At 35.9% G+C, this 21080-nt stretch overlaps 1 protein-coding gene and 1 long non-coding RNA gene across 2 annotated transcripts in view; one reads left to right on the top strand and one right to left on the bottom strand.

The window, feature by feature from the left end:
- Positions 1-21080, top strand: part of LOC137044652 (uncharacterized) — a 47625-nt gene that overhangs the window by 9367 nt on the left and 17178 nt on the right. The gene's annotated exons all lie outside the window — the stretch shown is intronic.
- Positions 12633-21017, bottom strand: cxcl12a (chemokine (C-X-C motif) ligand 12a (stromal cell-derived factor 1)). Its single transcript, XM_067421495.1, has 4 exons — positions 20858-21017; positions 19237-19354; positions 16189-16272; positions 12633-14824 (listed from the first exon to the last, which is right to left on the bottom strand). The coding sequence occupies exons 1-4, from the start codon at positions 20922-20924 to the stop codon at positions 14794-14796; spliced, it is 300 nt and encodes a 99-aa protein (XP_067277596.1). The 5' UTR covers positions 20925-21017; the 3' UTR covers positions 12633-14793.

The raw sequence follows: 21080 nt of genomic DNA, 5'->3' as shown, positions 1-21080 counted from the left end.
AAACCTGAGACTTTATCAAAATGATGCTTAGAGCTCTTTACGATTGCGGACCCTTTTTACAGACTGTGATGATGCATCAATATCGTAAAACATTTAGTAAAAAAGTACATTTACAGTATAATGCTATTCTTTGTATTAAATTACCTTTGCATCAAATTAGGGTGTTTCTAATACAGCAGCTATAGGAGTAAAATTTTACCCAACTATGACCAAAGACAATGTATTCAGACACAGTAACAGTATATCCTTTCCTTTTGTTTGATGGGATATAATAAGTCTTGATCATTGTCTGTTTTTAAACAATCAGCCGATGACGTAATGAAAAAATAGCTTTTATTGATATCAATTATTGCCCTCTGCATCGTTGCATCCCTAATATTTGTATAATATATATGCCTATATTTAAAACAACAAGCTTGTGCTAAGCATATATCACTCTAAATAAACCATTTCCTTTTACGGTATAATACTATCTAAAGAGTTCAGCTATAAGGTTGTTATTCATTGAAGACTGTAATAACCAACTGTGTGTTGGGAGTTGATTCAGAAAGTTTATTCTGAAGCAGGTTCTCACATTAAACTAATTATCGTGTTTCACTAAAACAGGTGTGAATGTGACTATCACACACACTGCTCTGTTAGTTTCATTGAACATCAATAAAACCTGTGTAACTAATATCCTCCTGCTCTCTCAGGATCAAATTAAAGTACATACTTCTCACCTTTGGAATAATAAAGCAGCAATAGTGTGAACTGCTCTCTCACCTCAGGAAATTATACCCTTTGCAAGGCGTTTAAAAAAAAAATGTATGCATGCCAGCAGCAAGTGAGACTACAACATATAGTCAATAAAAAGTATTTCCACCTGTATAGGAGACTCTTTATACATTCAGCTCATTTTTATTAAAGTTAATCCATGTAAATCTCAACTAGATGAAGAAATCACATAGGGGAATATTTAAATCTAAAATATTATTCATATAAGATATCATTAATATGTAATGAATTACATAATATTTGTATGCTGCATTTACATCAGTTAAAGCACTGCTGTGAAGTTATGACAGTGCATCACAGACAACTCCTGAAATCTGGGACTAAAGAACTGCAGGTGTTTCAACACGAGAGCATTTTAGGCGGAAATTTAAACTAGTCATTACTTTTTTTAAATGGCTGTCTAGCGTGAAGGGGAATGAATTATTTGGGCCTTGTGAGTGTGCTTTGAGTTTAATGTGCGAGTCTGAAAAAATGAAAACCTTTAAATATGGAGCTCGTGTAGATTTACTGCTGGTGAACATCAGAGGATGAATGTTCTCTGAATTTATTCCTCTCGTTGGGGTGAAACCGCTCCGCAAATGTTGGCAACTGGTCATTTGTTTCTCACCCCTCAAAAGTGTCTGTATTACACTCGTGAACCTTTTTTGACTTCTTCCAGTTTTTTTTTTTGTTTCCCTATTCTTTCCCCTAATTCCCAAGAGTCTTTGCCAAGCTATGTCTTTGCTTTCCATCTTGATTTAATGTTACCCTTCATCTCTCTCTCTTCTGAATCTAATCTTACTCTTTCTGGTTCTGTCATTTCAATTACTTCTTTCATTTTCGGTCTTTCTCTACCCCACTCTTTCATTTTAATTGTATTATTGATTTTTCAAAGTAGAGGTCTTTTGTTTGCTCTAAACAGTTGACTCATAGCACATTTTCTCTCAGTCCAAGTTTGGAAATAGTGTTTATGTTCTTTTGTGAGACATTTTCTACAACGTTGTATTGAGAATCCATAATTCAAATGTCCTCGATACAAAGTTGACGTAACTTTCCAGTTCCACTTTGGACAAAGCCTTGTACTGGGAAGTGTCCAAGTCCGCATTTACCAAAACCCCTGAGGGTTTGAGTCAGAAGATTTTCAGTGGTGAATAATATGACTCCTACCATTATATTAAGTGTTCTCAGCTGTGATTTATGGTTAAAGTGGATTCCTTGTGATTACTTAAATTAAAATGGGCAAAAATAATTTTGAATGATTTCAGACTGCATCTCCTTTACGCGTTGAGATTCAGGGTTAATAATTCTGAACTCGTCTTCAATAACTAAATGACCCAGCAGTTGTTGTTTGTCAAAGTAATCCCACCCAAGACAAAACAGCACGCCTCTAAATATCAAAGTTTTTTTTTGTTGTTTCTTCAAGAGGTGAAACATGCATGTCTGGAATGTGTGCACAGTGGTTAGGTAGATCTTAACCGGTCCAACTCAATTACCTTTTAATTAGGCCTGGAAACCTGGTGGCGTCTCATTGGGGCAGGAAGTGATGAAGGACTAAAACATCTGCAGGCTGTTTCTTCAGACACTCATGTTTTTGCATGAGTGTGTTTTGCATGCGCATGCTTTCAATTGAGCAAACAGAGAAAGTGTTAAAGCGTGTTAGTGATTCTAGATCCAAATCCCTTATGATTTTACCATATATTTATGCTTGAGAAACATAATACACGCTTTTAGTGGTGGTTGAAACTGTATTTGTAGGACTAATGAAAATGGATTTTGATTGACCTTCTTTGGGATGTTCCACTTCAAAACATTGCTCATCTGGACAATTGTTTTTGTCTGTTTCTCATTCATACAAACTGTTTGGTTGTGTGGTTTGGCTTTATCATTGATTTGTGATAACAAATAGGATTTCCTTGGAATATTTGACAGTTCATAAGGCAAAGTTTGGTTCTAATTGACTTGCTATAGTCCTCAGGGGTTTTTTTAACAGTCAAAATGTGCTGAGAAAGAACAATTTCTGCAGCCTTGTAACACATTTCCATTTCCCAGTATGTTGGTGAAACACTAGAAAAAGAGCGCAGTTCTTTAAAGCCGTATTGCCAGTGTATTGTGTTTGAACCTATGCCATTAGTCCCCATTGTCAGATTCAATGTGAAAATGTCAGATTTTTTTCATTGAGAGAATGACATCCATAGGGTTTTCATTATATGAACAGCCATCTGGGGGATTTTCATGTGCCCATTGACCCCACATCTTTTTGCTATGTAGATCCAATCAGGAAAAGAGTCTTGAAGCCACAATCTCAGAAAAAAAACAACTGTTAATATACAACTAAGTAATAATTGGTATAGCAAATTGCAACTTGCTGCAAGATTGCATTAAAAGTAGACCTATTATAGTCATATAAAGTATGCAATTATGAGTATGAGGTCATATAAAACGACTACTAAAAATATAGAAACAAAGAAAGCTGACTTTGGAAAAGGTATCCAGATTGATTGAATTACAACATTACAAAGCATTAAAAGCATGTCAAAGCAGACACGTGACAAACCATCATGGCGGGTGATTTAGTCTTGTGACAGAAATATAATATTCCCTGAGAATATGCGAACTTGAAAAGTACTCAGCAGAAAGCCAAAACGTTTTTTTTTAATCTGTCCGATCACAATAACATTCTGTTATGTACCTCAGATACTTGTTTCATTGCGCAGTTCCACGCCTCGTCTTATTATTTTTGGCTTCTACATAAAAAAGGCACATGCATCTTTGAAAGCAGCCCATCAAATTAAAGTGCTTGATTGCGTAATCTATTTGGCTTGTGTCTGTGTGTAATGAATACGTTTGTGAATCTGGATGTAATCGTTGCGTCTGTGAAAATGCTGGATGCACAGTAGAGCATGAATGAGACCAAAAAGTAAATGACGTAAAAGTTGTACCAGTAGCTTGTCTCTGCTTATTAGTTATACAATGGACTCAGGTTATATGAATCCGAGGGATCCGGGTAGGGTTTTGTTGAAAACTCTCCATACGTGACCATTTTTGTTTTCTCAACAGTACAACTCCTGTTCCGTGAACAGACAGCTTAATTGTAAAAGATTAGAGATTAGACTTGTTCAGATCTACAAAGGCAGAAGTATACCAAGGTGGTAAGAGCGCATGCAGCGGTTTCATTTGTTTAATAGGTTTAGAATTTTTTATTTTTTTAAAACTTTGTAATCATGGTGCATTCAAGTCCTTCAGTTCGTATTTACAAGTTGAAATGTCGTATTTATGACGTCAGGGGCATTCAAGATTCTCTTAATTAACTACACAAAAAATGTGCATTGTGTGTTTTGCTTTATAATATTTGTTTTTTTATTTTTATTTGAAGCCTCTGTAAACTTGTGTAAACAATGTGTAACCCAGGTCACTGACTAGTATTGCCGAAGAGTCTGAGTGTTTTCTTTCTTTAATTTCTATTATCAATTTCCTATACTCTAGTGAGTCGAAAATAATTGCCAGTTTATATTTGGAGTTTGCTTTCTACTGTTTTTATTCATGTTGAGAAATGCTGAATCTGTTTTAGTGCGAGTGAGATGAGTAAATGCTCATAATTAGTCTAGAACTACAATAAGCATCATGTTCACACACAACGTTTCTGGACTTACTCTCAATTTCCACAACATGTGGACAGGAGAGGCATCAGTCAATGTGGAAACAAAGTAACTTGCTTTACTTATTTAAAAAAGTTACTTGGATATTTTGTTGTAAATTTAAAAGTAATGCATTAATATACTTGAAAAAAGTAATCTGATTACGTAACTCTCGCCACGGTATCCTCATCACTGATTGCATTACATTGCTATTATATTTCGTGCTGGGAATTACCTTATTTTGTTGTAATTAAAAAAAAACTGACAGTGTCTTTGCTAAATACCTATAAATATTGTGATATTCCTACACGTTTCTCACTGACACGCCTCCGGCTTCTAAAGATCAATGCTTAAAGAAAACCCAGAGATTCCCACTCGTATTTACAACTTTGTTGTGCCATTCATGTGCATTCAACATGTAAATACAATCTTTTTGACTGAATGCACCATTACACCACCTAGTCACAATAGTCTCAATTGTGTATTCTGATTATAAAGGGTTATTTTAGCGATTAGCATATAGCTTTAGAAACCCTGGAGTAGATTAAAATGATTGTGCTTTTCCCTCCTCTTATCCCCCTGAGACAAGAAATTTATGCATTTTATTTCTGGAAAAATTCCTCCTATGACGCAAATTGACGATATTTGCTTCATAGAAGGAATGTTTGGCCAAAGGCTAAAGACTACAGCCAGCAGAAGGTGCCATTTCCGCATTTTCTGAACCCGCGCATGGGGGATGGGAGATCACACTCAGAGCTCAGCTCAGCTGCAGGCACTCATTTAAACGGAGTTATGGTGAGCAATGTAAGTGTTTTAACTTCTCAAATTAATTTCTATGAAAGTTAAGCTTGCAAAGGCATGAACTGAAACGCACCAGACTGAACTCGCGTTGTGAATGTATGCCGCTCTCATAATGAGAGCTCATTCAGCTCATCAGCAGTTAGTCCTGCAGTTAGTGCTCAGTGCTGTGATACTCGCGCGTTGACTCACTCATTATATTGAACAGACACTTCAGTTTTTAATTGTAGTGTCTTCTCCAACTCAGTCACAGTAATCAAGTTGGTGGCTTTGGGAATGGCCTCACAGGGCAGCGAAGCATTCTAGGAATTGTAGTCTGTCATCCCCATTAGACAAAAATACATTTTCTGTCTTTTCTCAGTCTAGAAGGCACCGAATTCAAAAATAATTTCACATTTCTACTACATTGATGACCTAGTTTACATACTGATTCATCTTCCCAGCGCTGAAGTAACCCTTTAAATATATTTTGCCAGCAACATATAGATTTCAAATATTTCTATAGATGTATCCTATCCTTTATTTTTTTTTAAATATATTTTCTTCTTTTTTCCCCCTTTTAGTTTAGTTTAAATCAGATTGGAAAATGTATTGTACTGATTATATCTTTTTACTCTTCATCTAATACATCTCACTTTACTTCCCTCGCTCTTATAATCATTTAAATGCAAGCAAGACTGTGTACAGCATCCCATTACCATTTCTTCCCAGAATAGCTCACTTCAATAAAACTACAAATTATCACCGGCCCTGCACTCTATCTTATCCAAACTGTCTGCCATTCAGACATTTCCCAGCCATGTCAGTGCTTTTTATTAGTGTAAAGTTCCTTTTGCTGATTTAACTGGAGGAATTTCATGAGGATTATTTCCAAGTTATTCTTTCACAACTGATACCTGTATAGATGAACTGATCAATAACAGCCATATATTACAGAAGTATGTTTGTGCCAGTAAAGCTCTGATCCAACTTGGCTTCTCATATGTCTTTTGTTTAATATAACTCCAAAATAAACTCAACACCATTTGATCTTTCCAGTTTGAAAAACAAAAACTCACATCTCTTCAGCTGCAGCCCTGTTATGTTAAGACTAAAAAAATGTTAAAATTAACCTAATGGAATTACATATAATGAGCTCTATTATGAAACTAATGTTCCAGTCTGTCATGTTCATGCCCATCTGTCATCTTAATTTAATTTCATATGCAGTAATCACTATTCATTTTCAATGGGCTGAACATCCCATTCTGGGTTATGATGTCCACACTTTCACAGCTTCAAGACCTCTGTTTCAAAACCTAAGGGGATATGAAAATTTGAGTTTGGCTGGTCTTTATTGGTTTATGTTTAACTTGGAGAAGACAGATAGTATCGTCTGTCCTTTGTGTTTATTGTACTGTCCCATTGTCTGCAGCACAGATTTAGAAAAGCTTGGTTATAAACGAACGCAAATATTTGTAAGGACAATAAGCCTTCAGGTCATTGACTAAAATTACGTAGAAATGAACATTATCCTAAAACTTTTCAAATGGAATAAATTTACAAACGAATTATAAACAAACGTGGATTAACCCTGAACAAAAATATATTAACATTAATCTAGACTACCATTCAAACGTTCATGATCAGGAATGAGTAAATCAGAGGGACAGCACATGAGATGTTTTGGAGACAAAGTTAGAGAGGCCAGGTCGAGATGGTTTTGACATGTTCAGAGGAGGGAGAGTGAATATATTGGTATAAGGATGCTGAGGTTAGAGCTGCCAGGTAGGAGGTCAAGAGGAAGAACAAAGAGGAGGTTTATGGATGTAGTGAAGGAGGACATGAAGGTAGTCGGTCTGAGAGAAGAGGATACAGAGGATAGGAATAGATGGAGGCAGTTGATTCGCTGTGGCGACCCCTGAAGTGAAAAGCCGAAAGAAGATGGTCAGTAAGATTTACCTTTTTTTAAAATATAATTTTCACATTTTTATTCATCAAGGTTGCATTAGATTGATCAAAATGAACAGTAAAGGCCGTCACCATCACACAAAAAAAAATCTTTTTTTTTTTTTTTTTATTCACCTAAGAAAGTAAATTATGGAGTAATCAGCTTTTGCCATCACACGATTACATTACATTGTAAGATATATTAAAATATAAAACATAAGACCACCAGTACTTAGTCTAGACATTAGATAAGTGGTTTAGTGACCTAAGATCTCACTATCCTCACTGCTCTGGTCCTCTTGAGATTTTGAGTCATGATACCCCATAGCACAAGAATGCATTCTACTATTCCTGCTATAGTTATGAAGTACAGTGAAATGAATCTATGAATCATAGAATTATTTCAGTGTGGCTTCCTCAGTATTTTTTAGGTGTGTAGGGTAGCAAAAACAGGACCCCTCACCCCTCGTTAGGCACCAGAGAAACAATTTTCTATTGGTTGCTTCACCACATGAAACGGAGTGTATTGTCTTGTGAATATCTGTGATCAAAAAGAGCACCAGCCATCTGAAAGAGGGATTTCACATGGTTGGAGGATGGGGAGCCTCCATCAGAGCCTGAGTCACTCCAAAAGAATCTGGCTGTGCATTGCTTTGTCTGCAGTTCAGACCTCTCGCCAACCTCTGTGTTCACCCTTGTTGAAGCTTATAAGTGTATAATCCCTCAGACTCTGATATGGAAATGTGTGGCATTAAATATAATAACCTCCATTAACACATGAAAGATATAGCTAAATCAACTATAGGGGGCTGTTTTATCATATTTTGAAGGGACTTTGCAGGTGTCATGTACCAGAACACTGTTCAGTTGTTGCTGTTCCCTCGAGAAATTCAGCTGAATTGTTTCCTTCTAGAATTGATTTATGTCTCTGTAGGTTCTATCCAGTGTGAGCACAATTAAAGGCATTAAATGGGCTTTCAGCTATGTACAATCAGGAAAAGTTTCAAATGGAGCCATTCTGAAATCATTATTGCCCTTTTCAGGGAAGCGTTTGCATGCTGTGTTATAAAGGGTCATCAGATACAGAAACAATAAGTGCTTGCCAGTGCGATTCCCCGGTGGATTGTGACTTAGTACTTGTCACACAACCTTGTAAGTATTTGAGCACATGCTTGCAATAAGGCAAGGATATGAGTAAGTTAAATGGCCATAGGCCACATCGTACAACTTCAGAGAGATTGTGATGAGAAAGTGCAGTAGCCCTTGCTGTTCGTCCTCTGGGGAGCGAATTAGAAGGGTTTTCAAGCAATTTGAAAGATTAGACAAAATGTAACTCGAGGTTGACGCAGAAACCATATGAGAATTAACTGCTGTGAACCATCACTGATCTGAACGAGGGTAACGTAAGGTATAGAAATCATTTTTACCATGCTCTTTTTTTGTTGTTGTTATAATAATTACAGCACATACTCAAAAAAAACGTTCTAATTACTTTCAATAATACTGACAAAACATATTATCGATGAAATCACGTTACTGTAGAGGCTTTACTCTAAAAAAGACACACTTCTTTGTTTCTTTGAACTTTCAAAGTTCAAATGTTTAGTTGGCAGTAAAAGCTTTTTAATGAATATTTCAGAGATGACATGCTAGTATTTGTGCCGTCTCCTTTCCTGCAGAAATGTATTGAAATCAGTGTATCGATTCATGATTCGGATCGCCAACGTCACGTTATTTAAGCAGTTTGGCAGTTTGACATGCGATGCAAATCATGACTCAATCCGCTGATTCATGACTGTTTAAATCATTTTTTTGAGGTTTGAAAACAAACACGGAAGAGAAGGCAATGCTGAATAAAGTTAGTTTTTGTTATTTTTGGACCAAAATGTATTTTCGATGCTTCAAGAGATTCTAATTAACTAACTGATGTCACATATGGACTACTTTGATGATGTTTTTATTCCCTTTCTGGACATGGACAATATAGTGTGCATACACTACATACGCTGTTGGACTAAACATAAAATATCTTAAACTGTGTTCGGAAGATGAACGGAGGTCTTACAGGTGTGGAACAACATTAGGGTGAGTCATTAATGACATAAATTTCATTTTTGGGTGAACTAACCCTTTAAGGCAAACATATTTGTATCACCAGTACATTCTTTACCCCCTGCGGTGTAGTTAAACTGACACTCATAATTCACTTCATCTTATCTGTCTTCACAGCAACACACAAACCACTGATCTGGTTGATGATATCTTTGTAGCTTCCTCTTTGAATACTGCAGCGATCATTCCATGCAGTTGACGATAGGCTGTAAAATGAGGCATCCTCAAACAGATTTACACTCATTTTAGACTGTGGATCTGACATAAACATGTCAAGGTTCACCACACAATGACCACTTGATTAATACTCTTAAATTATACACTTTCACTATACATAGGTTTTTAAGGTTTGGGAAAATACTTGTTTAAATAATGCTCACAGAATGAAATTCCTTTGGCTTCTGTGACGGATTTCTGTGTATTTTTGTATGTTGATTTCTTCAAGAAGTCTGAGGAAGCAATTTTAACTGTAAGTACATTACATGGTTCAAGTGACCCAATTCGCGTAACCCACGTGTAAACAGGGAAAAAGCACATGGATTCCGATACTCTCAGAGTGGTTTCAGGCCTCATATGTAGAAATAAATCAGATATGAATCGGATAAGTGTATTTGTGTCTGCCATTGATATTCCCATCAATATGAGTTGTACCACATTAAAATGATGGTGACGAAAGACGTCATCTCGGGTGGACATTAACCATGATCGCATGCCTCTTTTCAATGGAACAATTAGAGTGGTGGGGGTATGACAGCACTTTGTAGGCCAAAACGCGGAACAAGTTAGCATTTTAGGACTTAAAATTTTAGAACTTTAGAAGTCTTTTGAATGGGGTTTTGGTTAAATGGCTTAAATAAAGTCTGTGATAAACACAAGCTCATACTACATATCAGTGTAAATTATGTTTAAATAATTATCTCGATGGACAAATGTGCACTCTGTAAAAAAAAAAAAAAAAAAAAAAGTCTCCAATTGAAAATTTTCTAGTGATTGATCACATCTAAATTTTTCAGTTGGTCGAATTGAAATTCTGTGAATTGATGCAATTTAAAGGAAGTGTATGTAAGATTGTGGACAACTTAACTCAAATGACTGCAGAGCGGTGTATCTCCTCTCCCCCCGGATGCCGAAACACTACTGACTTTGTGATTGGTCGATAGGTGCAGGGTGGAGCTTCAGGTCAAAACACAACATGCCAACATCAACATCAGTTGAGGGCTGCAACAACAACTTTTATATGACAATATCCTGGTCGGACTACTATTGTCAGTGATAGAGGTATTTGAAATGAACATGATTTCTTGATGTCTAGTGACATATCAGGGTCATTTTATGATAAATTGAAATACATTTCTTACATACAGTTCTTTTAATTCACAGAAATTCAATTCGGCCAACTGAAAAATTTTGATGTGATCAGTCACTTGAAATTTTTCAATTGGAGACCTGAATTTGATCACAGAGCTTGTTTTTAACGATAATCCAAAAGCCTATGGAAAAATCCTCTGGGTTTTTGTCTAGGGAACCAGTGTGATGCGAACTGCCAGTTGGCCTACGAAGTGATGTCATACCTGCACCACTCTATGGAAGGCGAAGGCTCAACCCAATGTTTTTGGTGACCTTTAAAAATGCTGTGGAAAGCAAAAGCTTGTTTCTTTTGCTTCCATTGCAAATCTGACTATTTTTTACTTCCTTATCGGCCTAAGTTTTTCTGGGTCAGAACATCTACCTTTGGTTGTTTCACCAAGTGTATAATATAAATGCAGATATCACACATTCTCTATGTTGGTTTTTTTTGGTCAGAAGTTAATATGTTAGTATTCTCCTGCTATATCAGGTTGGTACAAATAACAAAAGCTATTATTTTGATTTATGTTACTTGATTACTGTATTATTACTTTGTCTCAGGTAAAGTTCATCTTCATAAAGTCCCTTTTATTTTCTTTAAGAAAATGTCAAAACCTTTGAACTCAAAGGCTTCAAAAACATTTAACATCCTTGAGTCTGTTTTAAGGAACCTTTGCATTTTCTTGTTGACATCGTATATTATGTAGTTCTTATAACCTCTTGTGATTATGTCCACATTATGTCCTTATTTTCTTACTGTTACTGTAAGCTTTCTTTTTCAAGATGCAGATATCGCATATGCGTCACTTTTAAAATATAGTAGGTTGTCAAAAAGTAGTCATTAAATAGAACTGGGCATCAAGACCTGCAATGTAAATGCGGCCTTATAGTGTCCTAATTTTCATGCTCGTTCAAGGTAGCTTTGTGTTATTCTTACATGCAGTAGCTCGGCAAACTCCTGCATTTCCAATTTCTACTTTTCCTTTGATTCAAGCTCTGCTGTACATATCAGTTAATCTCTAGAGACTTCCTACAACTATGAACTGTTAGAAGCATTGTGGCTTTTCTGAGATTGGTGTCAGAAGTTGCGTTGGACTAAAACTTCTAATTGTCCACTTAACTCTGAAACTTTGCTGTAATGATAACAAAGAACCTGTATGTTTCTCATTCTGGATTATGTTAAACATCTTTCACTTGCATGAACAATTTACATCTCTCGGCTTTTCTGGTCATTTATCAGGCATATATAGTCTTGCATCCCTTTTGTCTTTTAAAATGTATGTGATAAATAATCTTTGATGTATTAATAAGCTTTGTAAGTACAAATTATTTCTTATTGTAAGTAAACTTACAATAAGTTTTGTAAGTATTAGAATTAGAAACATTTGACCTTACATGAGCTATATTTTATGCATAAGACAGATGTATGTACTTTTATACCATTCTATTAGGATTATCACTTCAATTTCTGCTTTGAATCAGTACCTCAAATATAAATTTAATTTAATCTCTTTGGCACCTTGTCAGAGTATATGTGTTTCATAACAGCTCTGTACCAGATTTTATGACTGGCAATATTATTAATTTATTTTGCCCTTATTGTGAATATTGATTTTGACAGCTATATGAAGCTGTAATATGACCGAATTTCCCCTGCTGTGCAAGAGATTATTTCTTCTGAGAGTAAGATTTTTATTGGGTTTCTTTTTCAATTTTTAAGGGAAATTGAATATGACGGCTTATAAAATGTACAAGGCAAATATTTTATTTTACACTAAAACTCATTGGATGTTTAGACAAGTTAAAAGTCGTTCAGTGTCTCATGTAAATTTAAAAAGTGCTGCCAGGATTATTTATAAAAGCTGTGTGAAATCAAGGTGTCAGTTGTGAGTCTGCCTGCAATTCGTGACCCTCCCATTCAAAATTCTTAATACCCCTTTTCCTCATTTAACATCTCGATTCTAATTGTTGGAGACGTATAGGTGGCAGGTGAACCAAATGGCAGGTGACATGACTGATGTTCATATGCATCCATTAGTAAAACGTGATACAGAGTTCTTCATAATGATTTATTTCAAAATAAACATTTTAGGGACTAAATCAAACCAATGTACACTCACAAAAGAAAGAACATAATATGTGCTTTATGCTATAATAAGCTGCCATATACATAGAAGTAATCTTCACATTAAGTGGGAAAAAGGAATGAAAGGACAGTATATGCTACAGTTAACTATACAGTGTTAAAAATAGTGACAATTGGATGGAATGTGTAATGAAATAGCTACCCTTTAAAATAGCTTTTTTTTCTAATTAAATCAATGTTTAATTTAATGGCATCACTACACTGGGACAATTTCAAATATTTGAATATTTCTGAAATATTTTTTTTTTTTTTTTCAAAGTGCATGTTATTTTTGCAAGATATTTTTCTTTCCTCCATGTTAATAGGAATGCCGCTGTACAGCAGGGGGCTCTAACCCTTCATTCAGTACACAGACTCCAGTGGAAGAACAGGGTAGGCATTATGTTTCCCTATAGATTTTGTGCCCGAGGGTCGGGTTTGTAAATGAGGCCTGGTGCTTTTAACGGCTCAACATTATAAATCTGGCAGTAGTAACAGACAAATTCCATACGTCTTTTGAGAGACACAAGGCATTGGCATACTTTGCTATATATGTGTGGTGTCCACATTACGTGTATTCCAAGACAAAAGAGTTGTCTAAGTGAAACATGAGCTTTAGGTGTTCAAAATTGTCGATGAGGGAGACTTTTTTTTAAGGTTATATATCTTTTGATGTTTTTGCTAGATAGATTTTGTCATGCTAGATAGATTTATTTACATGTATTTATTATTAAAAAGTGGGGTGGACATGTCAGTTATTCAGCTGTTGTTCATTTCTAAATGAATAATCTGACTGTTCTTAAACGTAGATGTAAAATAATCCACAAATTAAAAAAAATAAACCCACTCAAAATAATAAAAATCTGATGCTGAAGATACAAATGTTTAATAAATTTGTCAATACAGTCATAACTACGTCTAAACACAATACTTTACGTTCTAGAACTATTCACTATGTAGTGGACATAATCCAGAATCTGTTTTTTTTTCTTCTTTTTTTCCATAAATGTTACATGGGGCTATAAAGTGCGTTGTTATATAGGTAGTCATTATGTCAATTAGTTCTGTCTCATGGTCTACCTCAGATGTTCCACTAACACTGCTTTTATTAAAAAGGTTATGCCTACAATGCTTTAAATTCGGTTTTCATCATTGAATGAATGAATCAGCCCATTAGTACTTCCAGAACTTGGCTGTAAATTCTCCAACCTCTCTCTGTTAAATGATGACGTGTTTTGAAGCACAACTGTGTCTAATGACATATTTCTGCTGAGCGTGAAGCAACATTTAGCATGTTGTAATGCTGAGTCTCTTACGCACACTCAGATCGGCCAATTAACAACCGACAGAACATTCAAAAAGACTCTCTATTGGCCCATGAATGCCTTCCAGTAAAGCCAATTACATTCCCAAAGTCGTTCAAAAACCGTTTGGGTTCATGCAAGGTCTAAATAGTTTGTTTGGCAAAGTAACCCTGCCTTTCCAAGAATAAAACAAGTGAATCTTTTCCATATATGCCATAGAATGTTTACATGCAGTTTATGCTGTTACAGATATCTAAATTATGAACCATAAATGCGTAACAAAAAAGTAAAAATCAATGCCCTTCTTTTTGTGTCAAATAACTTGCATGCATATGAATTATCAGAACTTCCTTCCTGCTAATGTGAAGTCACATCTTTGCATCTAAGATTAAAATATATATTCATAGTTCTGAATGTTTGCTCCAAAATACCTCATTATCTCAATGCTGTCCTGCCTAACCCAACATGACACCACAAACAAGGAGCAAACACGACTCCAAAAATATCTCTTTACTGTTTTAAGACGATATAAAAACACATTGTATATACATATCATACGTAAAAAAGAAAAAAAGAAAAAACACAGTCATACATATATAATTGCACTTGGCGCTAACAGAGGAGACTACATGGGTGGTGTTGGTGGTCTGGTGGTCTTTTGCTGAGTCATTTACTGGGGATGCATATTTGGCAGGTTAAGTGCTGGGCCAGCAAGCATGGCAGAGGACTATATGGTACATATCTGTGACGGTGGGCTGTCAGAATCCATTGTCATCTGGCAGACTTCTTAGTTCGACTGTTGTTGGGCTTTTTTCATTCTGAAACGAGAAGCAAAATGTTACAATGAAACAAATCACCGACCAATTTATGGTGAAAGTTTATCGAAGCAGGACGCTTTTAAATAGCCTGTATCTCCACAGTGATTAAAACAGTAAACCTAAATTATGCGTCTGGCAAGACTGTAACAGACATGTCTGTACATTTTATAGGCAATTTCTTTTAGTAACTGCGTGCTGTTAGTTTTAATTGGGCTGAAGCTGCGATCTGATTTCAGTGAATTTTGAGCTCCTCAACAAACTTTTTAGTGACAAAAATAATTTTCAAACAGGTTTTTGTCCTGAACTCTGGTCAAACAGATTTTTTCGCCCTGCAAATTTGGCCCAAAGAAGGCTTTGGTGCATATAGTTTGATGGGTGTTTAAAAGTATTTAAACCTTTTTTTAATTAGACTTCAGCTAAGTAAGTCACATGACCAGAATGTCTGAGCTGATTTGTAGCTCATTGCCCAGAGGTGTTGCAGAAGGCAGAAACCTCCCTCACAACCTGCAGATGTACAACTTCCTTTTTCACTTATTGAGCTGTACTAATGACCGCACAGTATGTGACCATTACCGTCCAGAGACCATTCATGGGTGTTCAGCCTCAAGGAGCCGTCGTTCATCTCTAGCTACGAGTGTTTTGTTGTGCAGACCGGACAGTTTGCACTTTTCTATCCCTTTAGACAATGATTATTGTTTAACAAGTACGAACACCCCAATGAAGCCAGCGCCTATTGGTTTGCAATACATCCATATGCTTTATATTCACCCACCCCCTCTCAAATTCAACCAGGGATCTTACAACTACCAGCAATTGAAAGATGATGGCAACCAGTCCCATGATCAAAAAACTCATGATCAGATGTGGGAATGTCTTTCAGTCAGTACAGCAAAAGCTTGTTTTACTTTGTTTGGACATTTCGCGATAACAATCAGCGGAGGCACTATTAAGGCAAAGCCGCAAAGCCTGAACATGTTTTTCATTAGCTAGGCAGTAGCTGCTAATCTTATACATCAACTTTAGATAAATATTTCAGAGCACTATAACCAGACAAAAACATTCAAAAGAAATCTGAGAAACAAACCTTGAATCTTTTGCGAGAAACAAGACAGACCAGTATTTTAAAGTGCGGGTGACTTTTTGTCAACCGACACTACTACATAAATTGTTACACTGAGACTTTGATATCTGATGCGATGCATAATTTTAACTGGTAACGGTTTAATTTTGTTTATTAGAATGGCTCATACGGCCATTTATTTTGCATTTGTGAACAATACTGTAAAATGAATATGTGTGGCCCTGTATTTCCTCTCCCGTTTCACTCATTTATCCGCTGCTATTTGTCAAAAGGGTTTCCTTACTTGTTCAGGGCGTTCTTCAGGTACTGTTGCAGCCACTTGGTCTCTGGGTTAATGCACACCTCCTTGTTGCTCTTCAGTTTGGCACTGCAGGTGAAAAGGATAAGTTTTCATTAAACCTTGATTGAATCGTGGTGCTGAAATTTGAACTTTTTTTCAGACATTCAAATTGCAGTATAAGCAAGCAATCATTACTAAGTGTAAAGCTACAAGAGCCCATTGTGCGCAGTATTTGAATGCAATACAATAGAAACCCCATAGTCAGCATCGGCCATACAATAGCAGAACAGTTGTGCATTCAAGCTCAGCCAAGCAGTTGGTTCTCAGTCACTCCTCTCTCTAGTAAGTGATATTACACTGCACTCTCTCATCACCCTCGGAGTATTCTTTTCCTGCATCTGCGTTCCCGTTTTCCCTACAGGTCTTAACAGATTGTCAGATTGTTATCACAATCTTCCTTGTAGCTCACAGCAAAAAGATTAGATTATAGTCGTCTTGTCAGCACAGGTGAACCATTTGTTTTCAATTGTCTACAACTGACAACTCATTAAACTCTTTCATTTTAGGAAAATTAAACTTTTATTTAAAGTAAATATATATATATATATATATATATATATATATATATATATATATATATATATATATATATATATATATATATATATATATATATATATATATATATATATATATATATATATATATATATATATATATATATATATATATATATATATATATATATATATATATATATATATATATATATATATATATATATATATATATATATATATATATATATATATATATATATATATATATATATATATATATATATATATATATATATATATATATATATATATATATATATATATATTTTTTTTTTTTTTTTTTTTTTTTTTTTTTTTAAAGTAAAAATATAATTTATGAATATTAACTTACAATAAAATATTTTAACAGTATAATATTGTATTTATAGAGTATTTAATTTAAATGAATGTAGTAATTCAATCATAATAATAATAATAATAATAATAATAATAATAAGACTTTTCTAGGATTTATTGTATGTCTTCTTTGGATGCATACATGATATTATAAAGGCTTACTATGAAAAGTTCTGTAAATCCAGGGTTTCTGGCGTACATTATAGTTTGTGTGATGATTTGGATGACACACACACACAAACGGTCTGCTGAACTTCACAGCTGTGATTTGTTGTCCTTCGCATAATCATGTGAGTAACGCATTCCTAAAGGAGCCACAATGAATGGCACGGCATAATATAAAGTACAAAAAAAGGTGTGCACATCCTAAACCTTAATTGGGCTCTGGTGGAGGACAAAAAGATGACAATCATATAAGTAAGAAGAGTAATGCCCACACACTGAGTTTGAAGCTCCAAAATACAAAAATATTTATTAATAAACAGTGCAACGTTTCGACTGTCAGGTCTTCATCAAGACCCACATGCCACGATTCGATACATATCACAATACTGGACTTACAATACGATATTATTGCGATCCTCCAAGACATTGTAAAAGGTTTACAAAAAATGAAATGTTGATGTTTTGGGAGTGAATGTTATCTTGAATAGGCTTGGACTTGGTGCTGGTTGCCCAATGCACAGCACAACGGAGACATCAGAATAGAAATATTCATGAATCTGAAGCTGAAAATGCTGAATTATTTTAAAAGAATATGCACTCTGTCTAGATATATTTGAAATAATCTAGGCCACTTTTTACTGGTAACATAAGACATTTGGCTTTATCGGGACCCACAAATATTCCCCCATTGTATTATTATACATTTATATTAAACATTTAGTTTAATGTAATACTGACACTAAAACTCTGTAAACTAATTTTCATTTTGGGTTAACTATACACTATATAGATTGTCACTATCCACAATACATATTGTTGCGTTTTTGTCTTTTGATATATATTGTGACACTGTTTATTAATAAATGTTTTGGAGTTGTAAACTCAGTGTGTGGACTTTACTCACATTACTACATTATATAAATCCTTGAGAAGTTCATGAGGATGAGAACATTCTTCGGAGACAGGATTAGCTAAAGTATGTGTCCACTATCATCATATCTGTATCATTAAAGTAATCAGTTCTTATCTTCAATTCACAGATCCCCTCTAATTTGGTTAGCTCACTCTTTTGAAGTGGCAGCAGTTAATCGGGGCCTGGCATTTGTTGGTCTATCTCGATCTAGTCAGCTGGAGTTGGAGAGGGTCTGGACTGCAAACAGCAGGTAGTAATTACTTCACAGCGCGCCAAGGCCAACAGCAAACACTGGTAGATAGTGTTACCAGCATCACTCATCAATGCAGATTTGAAGTATCAAGGGCTCCTGAGCTTTGGGATTCAGGTTCTGATCTGCTCTCCAGGGTTTTGCCTATGGCTTTTGTGGCAACCGTTAGTCGGCTTGTGATTTTTGAGTCTAACCAGCTGTTTTTATCTCGCTGACCCTTTGACACGGTTTAAGTCTTTGTTTACGCCTTGTTCAGCATTTATGGTATGGAAAATAAATGACATTTGTAATGGAGTTTGACATGCCAATGCCATTAATCTTGGTTACAAATCCAAATAAAGCAGCTGTTTTGAACACTTCACTCAACAGAGGTGAAAGCATAAAGGGAGGATAGTTCTCATCAGCATGCAAGGCTTTGGTGTGTGACTAAGCACATCATTCAAGCCCTTCACATGTGTGAGAAAGAGCTTGAAGAGGAACTCTTTCGGACCCCTATGATGCTGTTTTCCTGTACAAAATACAAATGCATCCATGCTTAAAGGTCCTACCCCCTCCTATAGCATTTCCCCCTGGATATGTGCAATTGTGAGAGCCTGTCCAACGGTATAATGCCAGACAGGGGTGGCCAATTCCTGCCCCATTCAGTGCCCCTTCAGGATTTGGAGATTGATGGGGTGAAGTGATGTGTTTCTGGGTCAAGCAGACACCTCATCATAGGCAGAGCTGCCGAGCGAGTGAGAAAGAGAGAGTTTAGAGTAGATACTCACATGACTTGGAAGGGGCAGTTGGGTGTGTGGAGGAACTTGAGCTCACGAATGCTTCTCTGTGGGACAGTGTTGACTGTGGAACGGCACCAGCATCTCTCTACCAGGCTGATGGGCTTGGCTGGAGAAGAATTAAGAGAGAAACTCAATTCAGCTGTTGAAGCGATTTTTGTAATTCGGGGCATGTGAGAGTTGGATGAAATCATGCTGAATAATGATGGTTAACGAGAATATAGTCAAATGCAAATCACTTTCTGCTCTGCATTTAAACCCTGAGCTAATGCCACAGATGTGCTTTGTGAAAGGAACCAGCATCCTTGACTAAAAATGAAACTTAAAAGATTTGGTTTAATTTTCAAAGTCTGTTATGTAATCATGCACTAACCTCCAAATTCACTATTGCAACACTCTAATAACAACCAGCACTGTTTTCAGACACACTGAGGGTGCATGATCCCCTATTATTGAAAACTGAATGTTATTTTTAAGAAATGTATATTATATAATAAGGCTATGTTATGCACTCATATTTAGAAAACTGCCATTTTTTTTATAAAGCACTTAAAGTGAATAGTTTTAATGAGAAGTGTTTAGTGGATTCACCCTTTAACCTATATTTAGTTATTTAAAAAAAAATAAGTAGGCTGCCAAAGCAGGCATTGGCTGTATGAGATGTAACGCGCATGCACGCAAATACTTGGCCGCTATTTTAATAGCCTTCACTTTCTGCACATTAAAACGAGAGAGTTGTATGGCAGCTCTGGGATTATTGTTCCATTTGGCTCAGACCTGTTACACGCTCAAGGAAGCAGAGACTTAACAGCTCGAGCAGCTTTACATTGTAAGTGAAGACGGCACGGCGCACGTACGCTACTTTAACGGACATCGCCCACTCACAAGAGCCCAGAGGTGTGAATTACCTGCGACTTAACGGAGCTCTATCCACGTTAGTCCACTTGTAAAATGCTAATGACATCTCTTGTAATCTATTTTTATTGTTATGTAAACGCGCAATCCATAGTTAGAGCCGTGCGCTCTGGCTCGATTGAAGTAAAGACTGGCGCTATCTCTGCGGTTGTGTTTTATCCTCTAATTTGTGGGTAATTAAGAGAAAACAAAGAGGGCGACAAATACACACATTAATCAACGCCGTGACAGTGCCTCTCTGCTTTCCCGACCGCTTGCGCGTCAGTCTGTTACTTAGAAAATCAAAATTTGAAGTTAAAATATATATAAACAATCTGGTGTAAATAACTTGCATGGGGTTCTTTCTTTCTTTCTTTCTTTCTTTCTTTCTTTCTTTCTTTCTTTCTTTCTTTCTTTCTTTCTTTCTTTCTTTCTTTCTTTCTTTCTTTCTTAAAAACCAATAAAATAAAAAAAGCTGCGCAAAGCATTAAAAAACGTTTTGCATTTAATTCACACTAGAAATGAAAACGCATAAATGCAGTGAAATATGCCTCGTTTCTTACACAGGTGCACGTTATGAACCATACACTTTGCAATAATATAGTCGCATCAATGCAATCGCCAAATAATGTGCCAAAACATGCATATAAGCTTTATGTACAATGCAAAAAAATAATGTAAACATTTGCAAAGAAGTATCTATTGAACAACCACTCACCGTTAGAAACCGGTGCATGAATGACGACCGCTATCAGAGCGAATACTACGATTACTTTCAGATCCATGTTTGCAGAGTGAAGAAGAGATCCGCACAATGTAGAATCCAGGAGCAACTGTGACAGCAGCAACTGCGTTTCTGAGTTAAATTTGCGCACAGGCTCCAGACCAGACACCCACTCCGATCCCCCCACCTTCAAAAGGAGAAAGTGGGTGTTCCCACG

This window comes from Pseudorasbora parva, chromosome 17 (assembly GCF_024679245.1).
Source record: "Pseudorasbora parva isolate DD20220531a chromosome 17, ASM2467924v1, whole genome shotgun sequence".
In the NCBI taxonomy this organism is placed as follows: Eukaryota; Metazoa; Chordata; class Actinopteri; order Cypriniformes; family Gobionidae; genus Pseudorasbora; species Pseudorasbora parva.
Note: the sequence above shows the minus strand (reverse complement) of the source record. Positions and strands in the feature narration are given on the sequence as shown.